Below are 18,201 nucleotides of genomic sequence, written 5' to 3'. Positions count from 1 at the left end.
GCCATCTGTCCTTACATGAAGCTATTTGGTTCTACCTACATTTTGTATCATATTCCAGCCCCACAATAACTAGACATTTTACTATTGTGCATTAAGTGGACTATTTTTTTGTTGAAATAAGTAGTTTGAAATAATTCTTATGGATTCCTGAACTAATTCATTGAATTAACTAATCATTTTCTATCATATTTCTAGACTTGTCAAATTGCGAATTTTGGAGTTAAGAGAAAATCACTTGAAAACTCTACCAAAGTAAGTGATTGAATATCTACATAAGTCTCTTTCATCTGAAATTTCCCAAAGTGCAAAATACTTTTATTGTTAGCAAAGCAATGGTGTCTTTTCTGTTAAGAGTTATTTTTTCCATGGGCTAAAGAAAGTCTACTGAAGGGTTTTAGCAAAAAAGCGAACATAGAAGATGGAGACTGGTACGTTAGCTGACTGTAACTCAACATCCAAAATTTGTAATGTGACATTTTAAAATATGAAATGTAAACAAAATTGGAAAACAACGTATGAGAGAACCCTGGTCAGCGATTATGTGACAGTATTTTCCTCACCAAGAAGTAATCTGATGCGTTGAAAACATACTCCATGTAACCTCAGTAGAACAATCTCCTTGTGTTCTGTACAGAAGTGAAAGGTATTTGGTGGTTTGCAATACTATTTAGAAACCTGTATCATCAGAATATTGAAGAAATGTCAGTTTGGTAGTGTTTCTTGGTGCTATTTACCAAAAAAGGAAGCTGCTATAATTTGTTGCTATAATTTGACCAAGTGATATCTTGTAAAGGAAACCGTAAAGAAAGGACAAATAAATCTATGCACTTCCCAGTCTAAATATAGAAAGTTGCACTGCATGAAGCAAGTAATATGTTTTTGTTTTCGGACCAGCGTGATATAATTGTTTTCTGTAACAGGGATCGTAACCAATGAAAAAATGTCCATGGATTTGGGGATTGTTAGAAACGGGGCTTCTATGTCCCCGTCATAAGTGAGAGTTGCAGTGGGGGCAATAGACTGTATTTCTGAAACGTTGCTAATACTGAATTGCATATTATTTAGCTAATTTTAAAAGGGCACCCTTTTCAGCAAGGATGCATCTATCAAAATCTCCTACACAGGCATTTTGCCTATAACGGGATACAGTGACGTTTTCACTGCATCCCGTGGGCTTTTATCCACAGCGCTTTCCTTCTTTAAAGGAAAGCTATTCTTCATGTTAAAGGCAATATTCTTTATATCAGAAAGTTTATACACAGAAGTGTTTTCTACTCTTTCCTCTGTTCTGAGTTATATTTACTGTTTTTAAAGAAGAAAAAAAAAAAAAAAAGCACTTCAGTCTGCTACCAAAGTGTTTATCTGCATTTGAAAATAGGCCTGTTCAGGGCAGCAGATTTGCAGCCTTTGAGGCCTTTATCATGTGAAAGGCTATTACATGCGGTAGTAGATACGCGATATCTAACTACCTCTTAAACATCAGCTTCTTTTACAAGGGAATTGCATAGTCTCTGCATCAGGAGGTGCTTGTTGGAATAAATGGATGTGTGTGTGCTAGGACTGAAGACTCAGAATTCCACAACAGAATAATGTTGATCAAACGGAATAGTTTTACATTTCTGGTCCAATTCAAATCCCACTAAAGATGGTAACAGACTTGATACTGAAGTCAGTGGGAGCAAGACTGGGATTGTGTGTCATTGTTATTAATCAAAATAATATATTTTTTTCTGTGATACATGGTGTTTAACAGGCAAATTTTGTGAAGTTTGGCAAGTGTTTGGAAGATTCATACCTAAGCGTAGTAGCCTCTGGTTTCAGTAGCACCAAGTTGGGTGAGGTGGCTGAGCGTGCCTTTTCCCACTGTATGATGCTGAAAGCGAGGAAGCTGATGCTGATGCTGATGTATGATGCTGAAAGCGAGTTCTTTGGTTCTTGTAACCAAGGGAAACATTATTTGCGGGCGTGTTAGTTCTCTGCTCTTTGCCCTGGCAGGAGGCTTTGCTGTATACTACTGAGATGAACTGGAAATAAAAGGTTTTGCTTATGCAAATGCTGTCCTTAAAACTGATAGATAAAAGGGGCAGTTGTATTATGAGATAAAGGAAGAGGAAGAAAGCTGACAAGGTCATTTTTGCATCAACTGGGACAAAAATGAGGGATCTATGCATTTCTGGGCTGCTTTTGTCCTCTAGAGCAGTTTTCTCTGCAAGCAAAAATAGTGTAATGGATAGACAGGACTTAACACATATTACAGAGTGTTAGTTTAGAGGATACACGTCCTGCTTCCTAGGTAGGCTCACTTTGACCTTTTTTATAAGGCAGTAACTACTCGTCTAAAGTGGCATCTTGCTGCTTACTGGGCCTGGGAAGTGGGAGGTTGGAGGAGGAGAGTGGTGAGGCCGTGGGCGATGCAGACACGGTGATGTGGCCGTACCGCGGTGTCCTTTGGGCGTTACAGGGAAACAGGAAAACGTCAAATACCAGACTGTTTTATTTTCTCAGCTAATAAGAGAAGGAAAGTCGTGACAAGAAAACTGTGTCTACAATAGAACCACCTGCAGTTAGGAAAACAAACTCAGGAAGATAAACCAGAATATATTTTACAGACTACTATAAACCAGAATATATTTTAAGTCTAGTTGATGCAGGTGATGCAGGTCTTTCAGGTATATAGTTAAAGGCTTTCTTTCTTGTCCTGCAATTTATTAGATATATAATGAATAAGATAACCTGATTATGTTGGTAATTTGTCCAGTAGTTCTAATGTAAAAAGGACATGAAAAGGAAGACAAATAAATAATTTTGGTATTGTAATTTTGCTTTTAAATGGATGTGAAATATACTGTAAGACTGGTTTAAATAATTGCTTCTCAGTACTACGACCGTGTTCCGTGCAACTTAAAAGATGTTACCAAAAAGGAGATCATATTATTTCATCTGTTCTGTGCTGTAAAATACAAAGAATTTTTAATTGAAATATTTAGCATTTTGACATAAACAGGAATTAAATGCGCTTTGTGTTTACTATACCTCTAGTTTTGCTATATTTCATACTAACTCAACAGTCAAGATTATTGTAAAATGTATCCATAGGAACTGAATGCAAAATTTTCTAAAATTATTTGCAAAAATATCAGATTGAGTAAATAGTAATTATGGTCGGCTGAAAGGTAGCTCTCTAACCAGGGCAGAGATCTCCAAAGTGTCCCTCTTTAACACATCTTGCATTAAAAAATGAGAGCTTCCCTTTGCTGAATTTGTTGCTATAATTTTACAGCATCTAAAATACATCCAAACATATCACTGCATTCCCAGACACTTTCCTGATAGAAAATTAGGGAAGCGTTGTTCATGAAATGCATTGAAGACTCTGCTGATTCCTTCTGACAAGCATCCCAAACATTTACGGTAATGCCGTCTTGCTCTAGCACGCCGGGCTGGGGACATACGTTGCTCTTCAAATGAAAATGTTGCAGGATGATCCTATTTTCTGTCAGCGGTACTTTCTCTTCAGAGACTACTACTAGGCTTACAAATATTTTTAACATACTGAAAATATTTCGGTGTTTAATCTATAGATCTTCACAATACTGTTTTATAAAAACAGTAATTTGTTTTCTCTCTTATATAGTTTGATTAAAGATTATTATTGATACCAGTTTCCAGGATCTTTTGAGCATTTAGAAATATTTGGAAATCTCTGGCCAGTATTGCAAATAATTTTTATTATTTTGTTAAAGCTTTAATTTGTACCACAAAAATAGAAAAATCTGGTTTATTCTCTTAAATTTCTGTTAAATGTTTCAAAGCTTTTGTGAGACTCTGACCAAGTTTCTTACGTTTGAACAATGTTACCACCTAGAAGACAGGGTTGTCTTTTGGCTTGAAGAACCAACTAAGGTAATTTTTACTACTCTGTTTGCATAAAAATGTACTTGATCTTTACTCGCTGTAACAACGTGTAATATTACTGTGTAATAGCTGGGCTGGTGTTTCACTGACCGCGGCTCTCGATAGCTCCGAAACGTTCTATTCTGTAATTCTGCCCCACTGACTCTGCATTTGTAGCCCCAGGCGAGGCTTTCCCATTGCCAGGGATGTTCTCAGCCATTGTGCACCCAAACCGATGCAATTAAAATCAGTGGACAGATTCCCATTAGCTTCAATGGGTTTTGAATGAGGCAGTTTGTGCTTCAGTGTTTAATTATTCTGTGTTTGAGTAATTTCTTGGAGCGGAGAGTTGTAATTCCCAGTTTTCTATCCTGCTGAATAATGCTGGAGATCAGCCTGGATGGGGAGATACGGGAAAAAAGGCGGCTGCCAAGGGAGGAACTGCTTCGAGAGCTGCGGCAGGAGACTGACGAGTCCCACAGCTCCCACCAAGGGCCCATCTTGCCCAGTTCTGTTTGTGGCAGTGACCAACTCTGACCCGGCAAGATCTGAGTGACTTGGTGACTGTAAACCTCTTTTCTTTAACGTCCTTTTGTGTTGTTTAGAAACTAACCAGCGTGTGCCATAGCTCAGAGCCTGACTATTGGCAGTCTCTCCTCCTTCACCCGGTACCTTAAAATTGGTGTTTTTTCCAGTCTTTGGTCATTTTTTTATCCATGTGAAGACCCTGTCTGGTCACAGAGCTGTGTAGGTTAACAACTTTCAGTGAAGGACCTGTGCATATATCCCTTGGAAATGAGGGTAGACTTTATTGCCCGGCTCTTTCTTATTCTCTACTCTTTCAAAAGACTCCAGAAGTATTTTGAGTCATCCCTACTTATCACAAAATGTTGAATTTCCCCGGTGTGTCATATTTGTCTGTGTATCCCCTCATTCTATTGTTTAAAAGAGTTTCTGTTAATTTGCCTGGTGCAGTTGTCAGTCGCTGGGCTGTGGTTTCCTGGGCTTACCCTGGGCCGATATACAAATTGTTGTGACGTTGGTTACACACTTCCCAGTCATCCAGGGCCAAAGTGCTGTGAGAGTTTTGTGTGTCATACGTGTGTGTTGTTTGAGCTCTTAGCTGCGGGCAAGCATTGCCCAAACTGAATACAAATACAGAAAATTAATTAAGTTTTTCTGCTCTGACCTTCTTCTTTTCTTTCCTTTTATATCCTTTCCATAGGCTCTGGCAGGCTTCCTGCTCCTGAGGGGGCTGAGGAAAGATTTGTTGTTACTTTTCATGCCTTTTTTCAGATATATCTGAAGATGTTTTCTGGCCTTTTATAGGAAACCATTCTGTTCTATTTTCTTTATTTGGACGTGTTTTTCATCTTTTCAAAGCATGTCTTCTAAGTCTTCTAGGTTTTCTTCTTCGCCATGTTGGCTTTGGATTTTCTCAAGTCCTTTTGATGGGTGATTTTTGCATTGCTTTAAGTGTCTTGATCTTCTCCCAGCAGCAATTTATCTTGCTTAGCTGATGTGGGGGCTTCTCACTGTGAATTCTTTCTTCACACCCATCCAGAGCCATCCTGCAAAAGGCTGGAGCTACTAAACCCAGAGGCCAGATGTTACCCCTGAGGGTCTCCTCAGGTGGGTCCTGACCTTTCCCCTGTGTGCGTCCATTGCTCGCTGTTTGATGCAGAGAGGGACAGACTGCCACCGCATATTGCAGGCCCAGCACTGTACGGCCACATCGCATCTTTAATGCCAGCGAAGGCCCTGCTGGTCGGTGGCCTCAACATGTGCCAAGCAGGTGTAGGAGGCTGACTGCTGCAGAGCACGGTGCAACTCCCACCGTGGCCTCACCAGGAGAGAGACAGCCGTGAGAGCACCAGTGACACGTTAAAGTGTACACATTGTCCTGAGCGTAAAATCAGGAAGGTAGGTGCACCTGGTGAGCACCTCCACCTTTCCTTCCTCGTCCTCAGCAGTACGAGGTCTGCTTGTTGGTCAGGGTTGTTCTGTATCATCTGTGTGGGCTGCTCGGCGTTAGCTCTGGGGGCGTTGTGGTTTAAGATCATGACGGTGAACTGGGAGTTCGTGAGTTTTCTGATGAATGTTATGAGGTGTATGAGCGCGTGTGCACACGTGTGTGTGTACACCTGCCTTGGTGAATTAGGTGTTCCCATTATTGTCTCAGTGTTCCCATTTCAGTCCAGATAACCAGCTTTCGTACCGCTCTTGCCCTCTTCTGTTTCCCACTCTCTTAATTGTAGCTCCAGCTTATATGGCTTTGTCTCACCTCTGATAGAAACAAATTGGAGTGCTGTTTTCCTGTGTGATTGCACAATGAGGCAATTTTTTGCCTACTGGTTAGGTAATTACTAGGGTAGTATGTCTGCTTTGATGTTTTTGAAGCCATTTACCAAATACCTTTTGTGTTGGAGCTGTGAGCTGCAAGGCCTATACTTCATTACAAGGCTACCCCTTATGAATGGCTATAAATATTGGACACTCCTGGAAGAACCACAGAATGGTCTGACGGCAACTTTCTAATTTGTGTGATTAATCCAACCATGCTGGTGCACAGGATATTTAACCATTTTCTTGGAGGAGTTAGGTAAACGATAGAAAGTACCACTATGCTTTCCCTCCGTTTGGTAAGTGGATTTTACTGAATGGGCGAGAGTTCAGGCATTAAGCGCTTCTGTTTGTGTTAATATATGTTGGTATAGAAAATAAACTTTTCCCAACCGTTAGTTGTTTCTGGAAAGTTGTTTCAAAGTAGCCGAGTGAAAGTTCACAGTGGATACAAATACAGAAGTCATGTTTGTGCTGCCTACACCGTAGGAAACAACTTCTACATTGGGATGAGTCAAGCTTAAATCAGGCGGCAGCAGCTGCGTTCTGTGTTCTGCAGTCAGCCGCTGGGTTTGGCTTCAGTCCTGACTGCACTTCAGGGCTTGGTGCCCTTTTTCTGGATGTTTAGTTGTAATAAATGTACTGTTAGGCAGTAGATCTTCCAAATACAGTCTGATACTCTCCCAAAATAAGGGAAAACCAAAAGTTTGTGTTCAAATGGGATGTAAATCCAGAATATTGAAAAGGATATGGTGCTATTGCCCTTCTACCAAAGGGCAGCTTGTTAAATCCTAGCATTGTTTTCCCAGGGCTTTTTTTTTCCCCTTGTAAGTGATAAAGCAGTTATATTAGGCAGACTTCACATTAGTACAGACTATATTTTCATTCCATCTTGACTGTTTTCCAGGAGTTTGATTATAACTTGGTTTCTGTGTTAGTAACAAAGACCCATCAAAGCCGCATGCCAGTGCACTGGTGTTCAAAGGAACCGGGATATGCAGGCTGATGAAAGAACCCTCATAGGAGAGAAGAAGGAACCAGTAAAGCCTAAAAAATCTTATAGCATAATTATACCAGCATATTTAGGAAGCAGAGCCGTCCTTGGCCTCCCCTGGGAAGAGTGCAGTCTGACTTTCTGCTCTTAAAAAATAGCCGGGCCTAGACTAGCTAGTCCACAGTTTAGCCCAACCTCAAATCCAAATTACCAATTTTCCTAATTTTTTTGGCCAAGCATTCTAGGAACCGTGGCACGTACACAAAGCTCAGAGATGGTTCCCCTCACTGAGGTCTGTCCCTTTGCTTCTTCGCACACTGAGGATCTGTGGTTGCATCGGGACAGCGCAGAGTTATTACAGTAATTGAAGTAAATCACCAATTCTTCAAACAAATGCAGAATCTAAATTTACAGTTTAGTCGGGAAAGAAATGTTGAGCACATTTCAAATGTAACAACAAAAGCTTTTCATTTATCTAACAGGCGTATTTAAGCCTGGTCTGGTTCCTGCTCCTATGGAAGCTCATTAATTTGCATTGAATTTTATATTTTCTGAGCTTGGACTCTGTCATAAATATTCATTGCTCTTCATAGCAACAAATGTCAGCAGACCTGCCACTCCTAAACTGAATGTTTTGGAACGTTAACATCCTATTGAATTCCTGAGAGCAATCAAGAATATTTCATCTCTCAGGAAAGAATCTGGAAACTGTACCCGTGCCGTTGTTTGCACCAAGCAGACAGACAACCTGTCTATATTTTTTTCAAAAGTCTTTGAGCAAATTAAAGTAGTTAGTATGATCTTTGATCTTAGAGCTATGTGGGCTGAGGAAAACACCCTTTCAGGGTCTTGTGGGATTTCTTTCAGTAGAGATTTGTAAAATTGAAAAACTGTAGAAACCGCATTTACCAATGGTGAGTCACTAGTGTCTGAGAAACTGTAGGTGCCGGTAATTGATGAGAAAATACTTGCATTTGTTGTACTCATCCCAATGACTCACTGTTTCCCGACTGAAGCTGTGGCTTCTCATCTCTTCTTTGGTTTTCTTGACAGTAGGTATTACAGCTATTGTTTTTCTGCAATACCGCGCCACTAGGAAATAACGTACGATGGAGACATTACCAAAGGGGTGGGTCCTTAGCAGCCGATGTTAGGGAAAAACAGGATTTCTCTTGGTCTTCAGCTATTGCTCAGATATAATTTGTTTTGTGAAGAGTAAAAATTGTAGATCAAGTTCTCAAGTACAGCCTCTAAAATTGGAAGGACTATGTAATTCTGACGACGAGAGCAATGAAAAACTGGCTGAAATTTAATAGTACCCTTGTACCCTCTTGTACCGAGGGACTAACAGGGATTTATGTTATAAATTAGGAGATCTTCCATCAGAAATCATGTTGGAAAATAAAGACGAGTTTATTAGTAGGATGTAAAATGTCTGTGAGTCATCCATCTAATAGAGCCATGACAATGCAAAATGTTCTTTGTCAAAGTATTTTCACTAGAGACAAAGAAGTGTTTGTGACATTGTATAAAAAATGAGGGAGGCCTCATTTGGAAAAGCTCCAAATGAAGTGAGGATGAGGAAGAGCCAAACAAGGTCCCTAATGGGGTAGGAAAAATAATGAATGTTGAGTGTATTATATGGAAGGACCCTAAAAATAATGTGTTACTTTATCTAAGAAAACAGAAGCTGAGGGGAGATCTGTTAGTGTTTGTCTCTATACACGCAGTCGAAGTAGGCAGCTTGGAAGAGAACTGTTTCTTCTGCCCGGACAAGGGGCAGAGGTGTGTGTGTCAGCAGAGTTACAAATGGGGTAAGGTGGTCATGAGAGGAACAAGAAGTTTCCAAGTATTAGAGTCATCAGTACCTTCTCCCTCCTCCTTTTAAGATTGAAGACCGTCACTCTACATTTTGCTGAAAGGCAAAAGCAACACTGTTGGCTTGGGACTGGGTCTCCTCCTTGCTGAGCAGTGGAGGCAGGCGGTGGGGGAAGCTCCCGCACTGGTCACAGTCCCACAGCCACCGGAGGAGCTGACTGCGAGTGGCCTGACCGGCAGGACACGCCAGGAGGGGCAGCCAGGCTGCCCTCCCCCAGCACAGACTTGTGGTTTTCACCAGAAAACTGTGGAAAGGTAAAACTTCAATGGCACATGCTGCAGTCCTGATGGTTCGAAGTTGTTGCGGTATTGCAACATCAAGTCTGCTCTCTGCGTAAGGCAAATTATGGTGATTAATAAGTAAACTGGCTGGAATCAAGCAAAACTGGTAAGTTTTTATCACAAATTATATAAATACCTTGTAAAATTCTTTGTCTTGTTCGGCACTTTGATATTCCTTTGAAGATGTTTGCATGCATTGTTCTGTTGTTCTTTGCTTTAAATCAGTACATTTCTGAAAGACACTTATTTTCCAATTATCTCTGTCCTCTCAGTTGGCAATTGTTTTAGTGCAATCTTCCTGCATTGCCAAAATATTGCATACCTGCAATTTTACTCCTGGTTGGAGTCAGGAATAAAAGCACTTTGTGGATGATGATGATGATAGGGTTGGGGTTTTTCCTTTTGATTAGCCATTTTTATATTGATGGGGTCTCAGTCTTAAAAAGTAAACCAATGTTTTCTGTTCTTGACTGCACATTTTTAGGCTTTGATTGTAATAAAATGAAACTATGTGAAAATACAGGCGATATGTTTTAGCCACACAGTCTTATTTCTGAGAATTGCTGCTAATAAGTATGTTTGCTGTCGAAATTGAGTCTACTTGAAAAATCTCATTGTTTAGACTTACCTGTTGCAGGCAATATAATGTAAAGTTGGTAATTTTCTGGTTTGCTTTTTTCTGCAAATGTCTCAAGTTATAATGAATCTCTGGGTTTTTAACTGTCACTATTTACGTTACAACAGCACTTCTGAGCATTCTAGTTCTGCGAAAAAGTAGTTCTCAAAAATTCTTTGAAAAATAAACGTTCCTATTTTTGTATAATATTTTGCTATCAATGCTTTAATATCTTCCTTGATAAAGGGCAATGGATACATTTTCTTCCAATAATTCAAAAGCCCAGAAGGTCAGTCATATGTAAAGTTTTCCACGGAAAATATTTCAAAGAGAAATGGAAACAAGAAGGATGCCATCTATTAAGTTTTTCCTTCTCAATAATAAGTGAAGGTGTGAAAACAATCTTTTTGTGCATATATAATGTAGTATCTGTTGTGGCTTCACAGTTAAATGTATATTGTAACAAAAACTGAAGCGGGGGGTGGAGAATCCCGTTTTTCACTCAGAAGAATTTACTCTTCGGAAATTTTATAAAATGGAGTTTTTTCTTCCTTTGAATTCCAAGCGTACTTCTATTTGTTCTGAAAATATAATGTGAAAAAATGTATTTTTCTCTAACATTCTCTCTTTCCATTTCTTTTTTTCCCCAAAATTTAGAGATAGAGCCATAGAAGCTCTATAAAGGGGGGGGGAGTATACATGTTCCTTTTTTCCCCTGTGGATAATTAATTAATTAAATAAATTTATTTTACAAAATTATTAAATCAAAAATGTTATGAGTCATGGGTTATTATTCCCTGGCCAATCATTTAGCCATACTATAACTAACATAAGCCAGAATACTAAATGCTGCCCTGGGAATGCCAAACTCTTGATGAATGCCGGTACCAAGCTGGCGTGTCGCTCTGCAGCAGGTTAGTGTGCCGGTCACCCCCAACTACAAAATCTCTAGCAAACAGTCAGATGGAAGCAAGGCAAAGTGGTGGAGGTTCTCCTGCTCCTCTCGTAATGGTTATGGATACATTTGTTGAAATTACTTGTAACTCATTTGTGCTGGTTATTGCTTAAAAGCGGTGAGACTGTTTAGAAGGAGACTCAAAGGATCAAGATTTCTAAGCAGCATCGTAAAAACTGTATGGAAGGCACATAGTCATTTGTTTTTAAAACAATATAAAGTAAAGTAGACTAGATTCTTCCTTGGCAGAATACGTATAAAATAATAGTAGATGTTTTGGAGAGGTTAAGTTGCAAATTGGAATTATCTAAACCTGTAGAGTTACAACTCTTATGCCCTTCTTCTGTAGGTAAGACTTTATTCCAAATTGAGAAAGAAAGCAGAATAATCCAGATGAATCACTTCCTGTATAGATACAGTGTGTGTATTGAATGCTGACATTCCTCTTAAATAATCATTTTAGTATAAAAACGGGCGTATATCACGTAGAAACATCTTTGGTGATTTATCAAAATATTGTTTAAAACACTGTCAGATATTTTGTTCTTGTTCCCTATTTCAATACCGCTTTGCTTTGACTTTTGGAGAGAAGTATAAACATTTCTCAGCTTTTGCAGTGTTGAAAGGCTGCAGATACGGCCTTGCGTCTTTCTTTAGTTTCATCTGAGCAGGAATGAGACAATAAGGATTCAGAAAAATATTCAGACATCAAAAACATCATCATCCATTACCTTTTTCAGACATGAAATTTGCTAAGTAAAAGTGATGATGATTATTTCCATTAACCTGAAAATGGAGTTGTAAAAAGCATTCTTAAGAACATTAGTCCCATTGGTTTGAATAACGTTTATAGTCCTGACACCCTTATTGCTTCCAAAATCCTGTTTTAGGAAGCAGATCTGCAAAAATCACAGGTTGCCTTAAGTGCGTTGAAGTCAGTGGAGCAGACAATTTATATCAGCCGAGAATCTGTCCAGAGGCATCTAAATATAGGTTTAAAGGCTTAGCTTTTGACTGCTATTTTTTGAAATGCTGTTCCACTTTCTTCCTAGTTTATTATAAAAATGTAAACTGTTTCCCACACTTTGAGATTACAAATATTTTCATCATTCATGATGACCTGTTTTCTTCAAATAGTAACTCTGGCTGAGTTTAATAAATCATATTCCAGAAGACGTACAACTTTGGCACTACATTATTAAAACATTGCCAATATTTTATTAAGCAACTACCACTATGTATCTTCCCTTTAGGCTTTTTAAAATAAATATATCTGCTGCTCAGAGAAGATGCAGAAAAATGATTTATTTTTTTTTCCACTGTAAGAATGCTTTTCCAGCATATATAGTGGGTCAAGCTTGTGTGAAAACTTGCCTTAATTATTTTTGTCTGAAGGCAGCAGTGGCATTATTTTGGCCATATCTCCAGCAAGGGCCACTCTGGGAGAAGATACAGCTAGAACTCGTGTATTGCAGTGACCGTACACCAGGACTGCTTCTGCCACCTACGATAATCCCGCAATTAGCAGTTCGTATCTGGCGGTGTTCATGTCGTGTAATTTTCATGTGGCAAATGGGCAAAGGGAAGAGAGAGCAGAGAGAGCAGAGCCCTGGGTGTAGGCCTGTTCCATATGCCAAATATTTTTGTATTTATTTATCACTTGCTCTTTCTTTAAAATGTCCATTTAACAGATGGGAAAGTGATTTATTTTTTCAGAAGAGTTTATATCTGACTAGTAGGGTTAAATTTCAGATAAAGACTTCACAGCACAAAGTGGTGGGAGGGAGAACGTCTATAACCATGGAGAATCACCCGTGCCCACCTTACGCTCATTTCCTTCTTAATTATCCCAGAGTCCTGAGCTCCTCCCAGAACAACTGGGAGCTAAACACACAGAGTTCACTCTGATCATTATTAATGAGATCTAATTTGGTAATGCTTAGACTCTGTGCTCTGCTTTCTTAGGTATGGTTGGTTTATGGTATGCAAGGAAATTGCTCGTTAGAACACCTTAAGTCAGTAGCCTTTTAATTTTACTTGATCGGAAAAAAAATAATCTACAGAGTAAAAAGGCCTGCATGCAATTCGGACTGCAAGAGGAGTTAAATAGAGAGAATACGACTGCTGGAACGCATTGGGAACAGGATGGGGTTTTTACCTGCCGTTACCATCAGAAACCTTTTCTTTTCCCCGCTGGAATAGGAGACTCCCAGCAGCAGAGTGTCACGGCTGCAGCGCTGATGCAGCGGGGGCTTGCAGGTAACACACCTCTCCTCGAGCGTCTGTGTGCGCTGCGCTGCTGTCACCCTCCTGGCTTATCTCTGAGTAATGGCTCAGCCACTTCGTGACAGTGTGTTTCTGCCACTTAATAGGTTGTTGGATTAAGTATGGATGGTTCTGAGCTAAACACATGCAGAATTATATTTTCAGTTGTTGCCATCCCGAGCCGTATTGAAGTGTAGAGAGTGTACCTGAGGATGCTGTGGGCTACCAACTTCAGCAGTGGCCGTTTGTCCCTCCAGATGAAAGGGATCATAGAATCATAGAATTGTCTAGGTTGGAAGGGACCTTTCAGATCATGTAGTCCAACTGTCAACCTAACTCTGACAAAAACCGTCACTAAACCGTATCTCTAAGCACCACATCTACCTGTCTTTTAAATACCTCCAGGGATGGTGACTCCACCACTTCCCTGGGCAGCCTGTTCCAATGCTTTATTCACAATCCGATGCCAAGAATGATAGAGCAGAAAATGTAGGGCACTCAAAGTACGTTCATCTCAGTGAACCCAGGCAGCAAAATACCTATTCCACTCATCTCTGTGTGAATACAATTAATTCATAGAATCATAAGATGGTTTGGGTTGGAAGGGACCTTAAAGGCCACCCAGTGGCACCCCCTGCCCTGGGCAGGGACACCTCCCACCAGCCCAGGTTGCTCCAAGCCCCGGCCAACCTGGCCTTGAACCCCTCCAGGGATGGGGCAGCCACAGCTTCTCTGGGCACCCTGGGCCAGGGGCTCACCGCCCTCACAGCCAACAATTTCTGCCTCACATCTCATCTCAATCTCCCCTCTCGCAGTGTAAAACCATTCCCTCTCATCCTATGGCTCCCCTCCCTGCTCCAGAGTCCCACTTCAGCTTTCCTGTAGGCCCCCTTTGGATCTTGCCCATATTTGCCATAATTTGTAACAGAATATCATCTCTCTGCCTACCTTGATCAATTCTCTAATAACTGAAGAAGAAAATTGTTTTGCGGCCCTACAGATGCTTCATTTTTTTCCTTTTTGAAGATGTGTCTCTTAGATAGAAGTCTTACCCTGGCCTCCTCTTTGGCACCCATTCCCCAGCGTGCAGCGTGTACGGGATGGGGGCAGTTTGCCTGTGCCGTTCTCTCTAGCCCAGTTGGCGCAGCCTTCGCAGCCAAACGCCTTATTCGTAGTGTGGGAAAGCAGCTATCGTGGAGAGCCTGTCACAAGCGATCTTCCAGATCTTGTAAACTGTACTTATTCAGTTAAAACTACTGGATTTCACTTATGAAATTCTTCTGAGAAGAATTATTCACTTGTGCCATTCTTCCGAGGAGGCATAACTATAACTATATACAGACATTTCATGTGCGACAACAGGGGTTGTCCTTCTGCTTTTTCATTTTCTGAGGTGCTCCTTGCCATCTCTCACTGCTTCCATCCTTCTGCCTCAATTAATATGTAGATAGTTATTGAATCGTGACATTTTCCATCTCACATTCATCCTTGTCTTTTTCTAGTACATCCCCATTTTATTTCTCTGGCTTTCCCTTTAGAAATAATCTTGGGTTTGATATATGTTCATGCTGTCTTTAGGCCATATTTCAGTAGAAACAGGAATCAAAAGGACTACTAAATAAGAAACCTGTGTTGAGAGTAAAATTCTTTTACTCTTGTTTTTTGGGTTAGCTGATTCAGTTAACTTTTAGTGATCAGATATTCATTAACACTGTTTGAACTTGGTTCATCCCTGTTAATTATTCAGCATCTTAAGTTAGGTCTTCCTGCTCTCTGGCAAAGTAAATGGGAAAACGGGGCCAAAACTGCATTTTCAGTCTGGCAGTCTAAAACTAGGGCTGTCTTTAATTTATGTTCATTCATTCCAGGCAAAACTAGCACATGCTGGAAAAAGCACGTGCAGAATTCTTCAGAGATTTGAATAAGATGTTGTATATCCTGGTGAAACGTAGCTTATTTTTAGACAACTTTTAGAAGTGGGAAACTCAGAGCCTGCTCCTTCTCATTCTTCAGACCCAGATCCCAAGTACTAGTAATTTTATGTTAATTTAATAACACATTCAAGTTGATCAGTACTTCAGTGTCTACAAAGCAGTTGTTTACTTTCCACTGTATTATTAAGATACAAACAAAATGTAAGTTGTCAAATACATTATTTACCAAATGTCAAATCTTTTGAGCAAAAGAGTGAGGTGCCCTTTGTGGCAGTGGCTGGTACAGGGGGTCTTGCCCAGCTGCAGCGGGTTTGAGTTTAGGTAACTGCAGTGGGCCTGAGGCTCATAATTAGGGGATTTGTCCCAGAACATGGAACAATTTTTATTGTCATTCTGTTCAGCTGTGTTACTGATATATTGTATTTTTGTTGTCCAAATGCTGATATCTTATAGCAAAATCGTTGATCTCATCAGAGCCTCGTGTAGTTCACTAGATGTGAATGTGGCTCCTGGGTTTAGTGGCTGTTAGGGGTGTCTTTACCCTGGGGCTCTCGTGTGCCGAAGCTTATACTGCCCTCGGGGAATATTAACTCTGAAATTCACTGACGGAATAGCTGTATGTTTGCTGTTACTTGTATTTTGAATGTTTTTAACTAGATATACTTTGAAATTTTGCAAACATGAATTTCATACGTTCAAGTTGTCCATTGAAATCAACATTTACGATAGATACAAAGTTAAGAAATGCATTACTTTTGGGGAAAAGGGACAGTAGTTTAGTTAAGGCCATTTAATCCTGCAAGGGGACGCATATTTTCTTGTGTCTTCTGGATAGCATTCCTCCAGATTTTTCTGAGGTAAACAGCATGAAGTGGAAAATTCCAAATGTTAAGTGGTAATTTTCAGTTTTCTGTATGAAAGGATCCTTCAAGTAGTGATTCGTAAGCTACGTGGGACATTGCAGGGTCATGCAGTGAATGTACAGTATACGTCAGGGATTATTTAGCTCCAAGAATGCAGCCTGTTCCCAAAGCATGGTGAGCAAGAACCCACAAACCGGGATCTGCAAAGAATAGCTAATTATGTGCCACAGGGCGTATCGTAAGAAAATTTGTGTACCAGGTAAGGCGGACTTTGTGTCATTTAGTGTAGAAAGCAGAAACATGCGTTAACCTTGTTTTTAACCATGCAAAGCCAGTCATCAGGAAGAGGGTAGAGGGATCCAGAAAGGGGATGCAAAATAAAAAGAGGGGAAAAAAAGGTGTTTTAAAAAAAAAAAAGGGTAAAAAATTTATTTGTAAAGTTTTGATATTGCCAGGAGCTGGCTAACGAGATTTTCCCTGCATTCTGTTTATTTATATAATCAGTTAAGCACAACTGGAGCTGAACTGAAAATTCAGAATGCCCTTCCCCAACTAATTGAAAGCTGTGCTGGGAGAGAAACTGGGTGTGAACAAAGGTCAAAACTGACGATTTCACCTTTCTCTACAACCAGTTGAGCAAACCTTTCCAGTTGTAGAGTGATTCATAGCTGGGTCCGGAACTAAGGGATTAATTTTAAGATCTCATCCATTTCCACCATAAACAAACCTAATGGGAATTTAGGATCCTATGGGGATGGCAATATTTTAAGTCAGTAGTGTGTTTTTAAAATCCTTACATTTTGTACACAAACATTTTTTCCTGAAATTGGGCATCCGTGTGTTTTTATTATGGCTGAATCATGAAAGAACTTGATTTTTAGTTTCTGTATGTGAGACTCTTGTCTTTGTGGCGCTTTTTATTTCAGGCCAGTGATACAGAATTAGGTAAAGTGTCACAAGTCTTCAGTGCCGTAGATGCACTGGTTGGGTTTAGACACCACCTGCACCAGCAGTTCCGCCTTCTGGGCATTGAAATTGGTTTTTCTCATCTTAGCATCTGAAGATGGAGAGTGCCCTTGCCCATCGCCCGAGAGCATTCAGTGGCCCGAACCGCAGAGGATGTGGAGTCAGCAGAGTTTTGGGCACCAGAAATGGCAGCGTCAGGAGCATCAGCACGAGTAGGCTCTGTTGAGGTAGTTCTCCCAAACTGTATTATGAAACCAAACAATTGTGGTACGCAAAGGCTGACGGAAGCTGCCCCGTAGTCCGGGGTGTTCAGTCCAGATGGATATGTTGGCCGGTTTTCCTGTACGCTGAACCCAGTAACGTCGTGTACAGCCCTGCATTTGCACAGCAGGATTCCTGACAGCCGTGCGGCCAGGGCACGTGTGCCTTGTGGATTCTCCGCTCCTCGCTTCTCTTTGCGCTAGTAACGGGAGCGTGCAGGAGTAAGAAAGCAGCACGCTTCCGCGGCTGAGCGGGAGCTGCTGCGTTTAGTGAGTCTTCAGAGGCTTCATCCCGTGGGCTCTGATCTGTGGATCGGTACTAGAGATTGTAAAATCCTTACGTCCTTCAATATAATTAAAAGTTGAAATGGATATTATTTTTGATAGTTAAAGATGAAATAAACATTAGTGTATATATATTATGTGCATTGTTTTAGATATTTTCTGGTATATATTTCAGCCCATGTGTAACGGTGTTTCGTATCCTCAAAATCAGTTTTTAAACATGCGCTGTTATTTTGAAGCCTGGATTATATATACGGTCAATACTTTATGACAGATTAATTTCCACTTTTGGTCCTTCGCTTTACATGATACATGTTTTATATTCTAGAGATTGTGTAAATTATCTTGAGATTCACTGAAAACTAAGACTGATTTTTCTTTGTAATCCATTAAGCGATGCGTAAGTAAATGGCCCTTTGTATCATGGAATGCTTTAGCCCATTAAGATTTAAGTACTCTGCAACAGGTAAACTATCAACACTAAGTATTAATTTTACAATGTAACTTCTAAACCGATTCATTAAAGTTACAATGCAAGGTTTAAAATACTACAACTGGAAGAGACTCCTGAATGTGACATTTTAACAACTGTGAAATAAAGGTTACTGTGTACAACAAAAGTGTGAGAAAATGTTATTTGAAGTGAATACAGCAGATAATCCACTA

The 18,201-nt window shown here is 40.1% G+C and overlaps 1 protein-coding gene across 7 annotated transcripts in view; it reads left to right on the top strand.

Annotated features, from left to right (window-relative positions):
- Positions 1 to 18,201, top strand: part of LRRC7 (leucine rich repeat containing 7) — a 173,474-nt gene that overhangs the window by 85,620 nt on the left and 69,653 nt on the right. For all 7 annotated transcript variants that reach the window (XM_063345357.1, XM_063345358.1, XM_063345355.1 and 4 more), the window contains one exon: positions 196 to 252. In XM_063345357.1, coding sequence (XP_063201427.1) covers positions 196 to 252 — 57 coding nt within the window. The remainder of the gene's footprint in view (positions 1 to 195; positions 253 to 18,201) is intronic.

This window comes from Chroicocephalus ridibundus, chromosome 8, assembly GCF_963924245.1.
Source record: "Chroicocephalus ridibundus chromosome 8, bChrRid1.1, whole genome shotgun sequence".
Lineage (NCBI taxonomy): Eukaryota > Metazoa > Chordata > Aves > Charadriiformes > Laridae > Chroicocephalus > Chroicocephalus ridibundus.
This window is presented reverse-complemented; position numbering and strand designations above follow the sequence as displayed.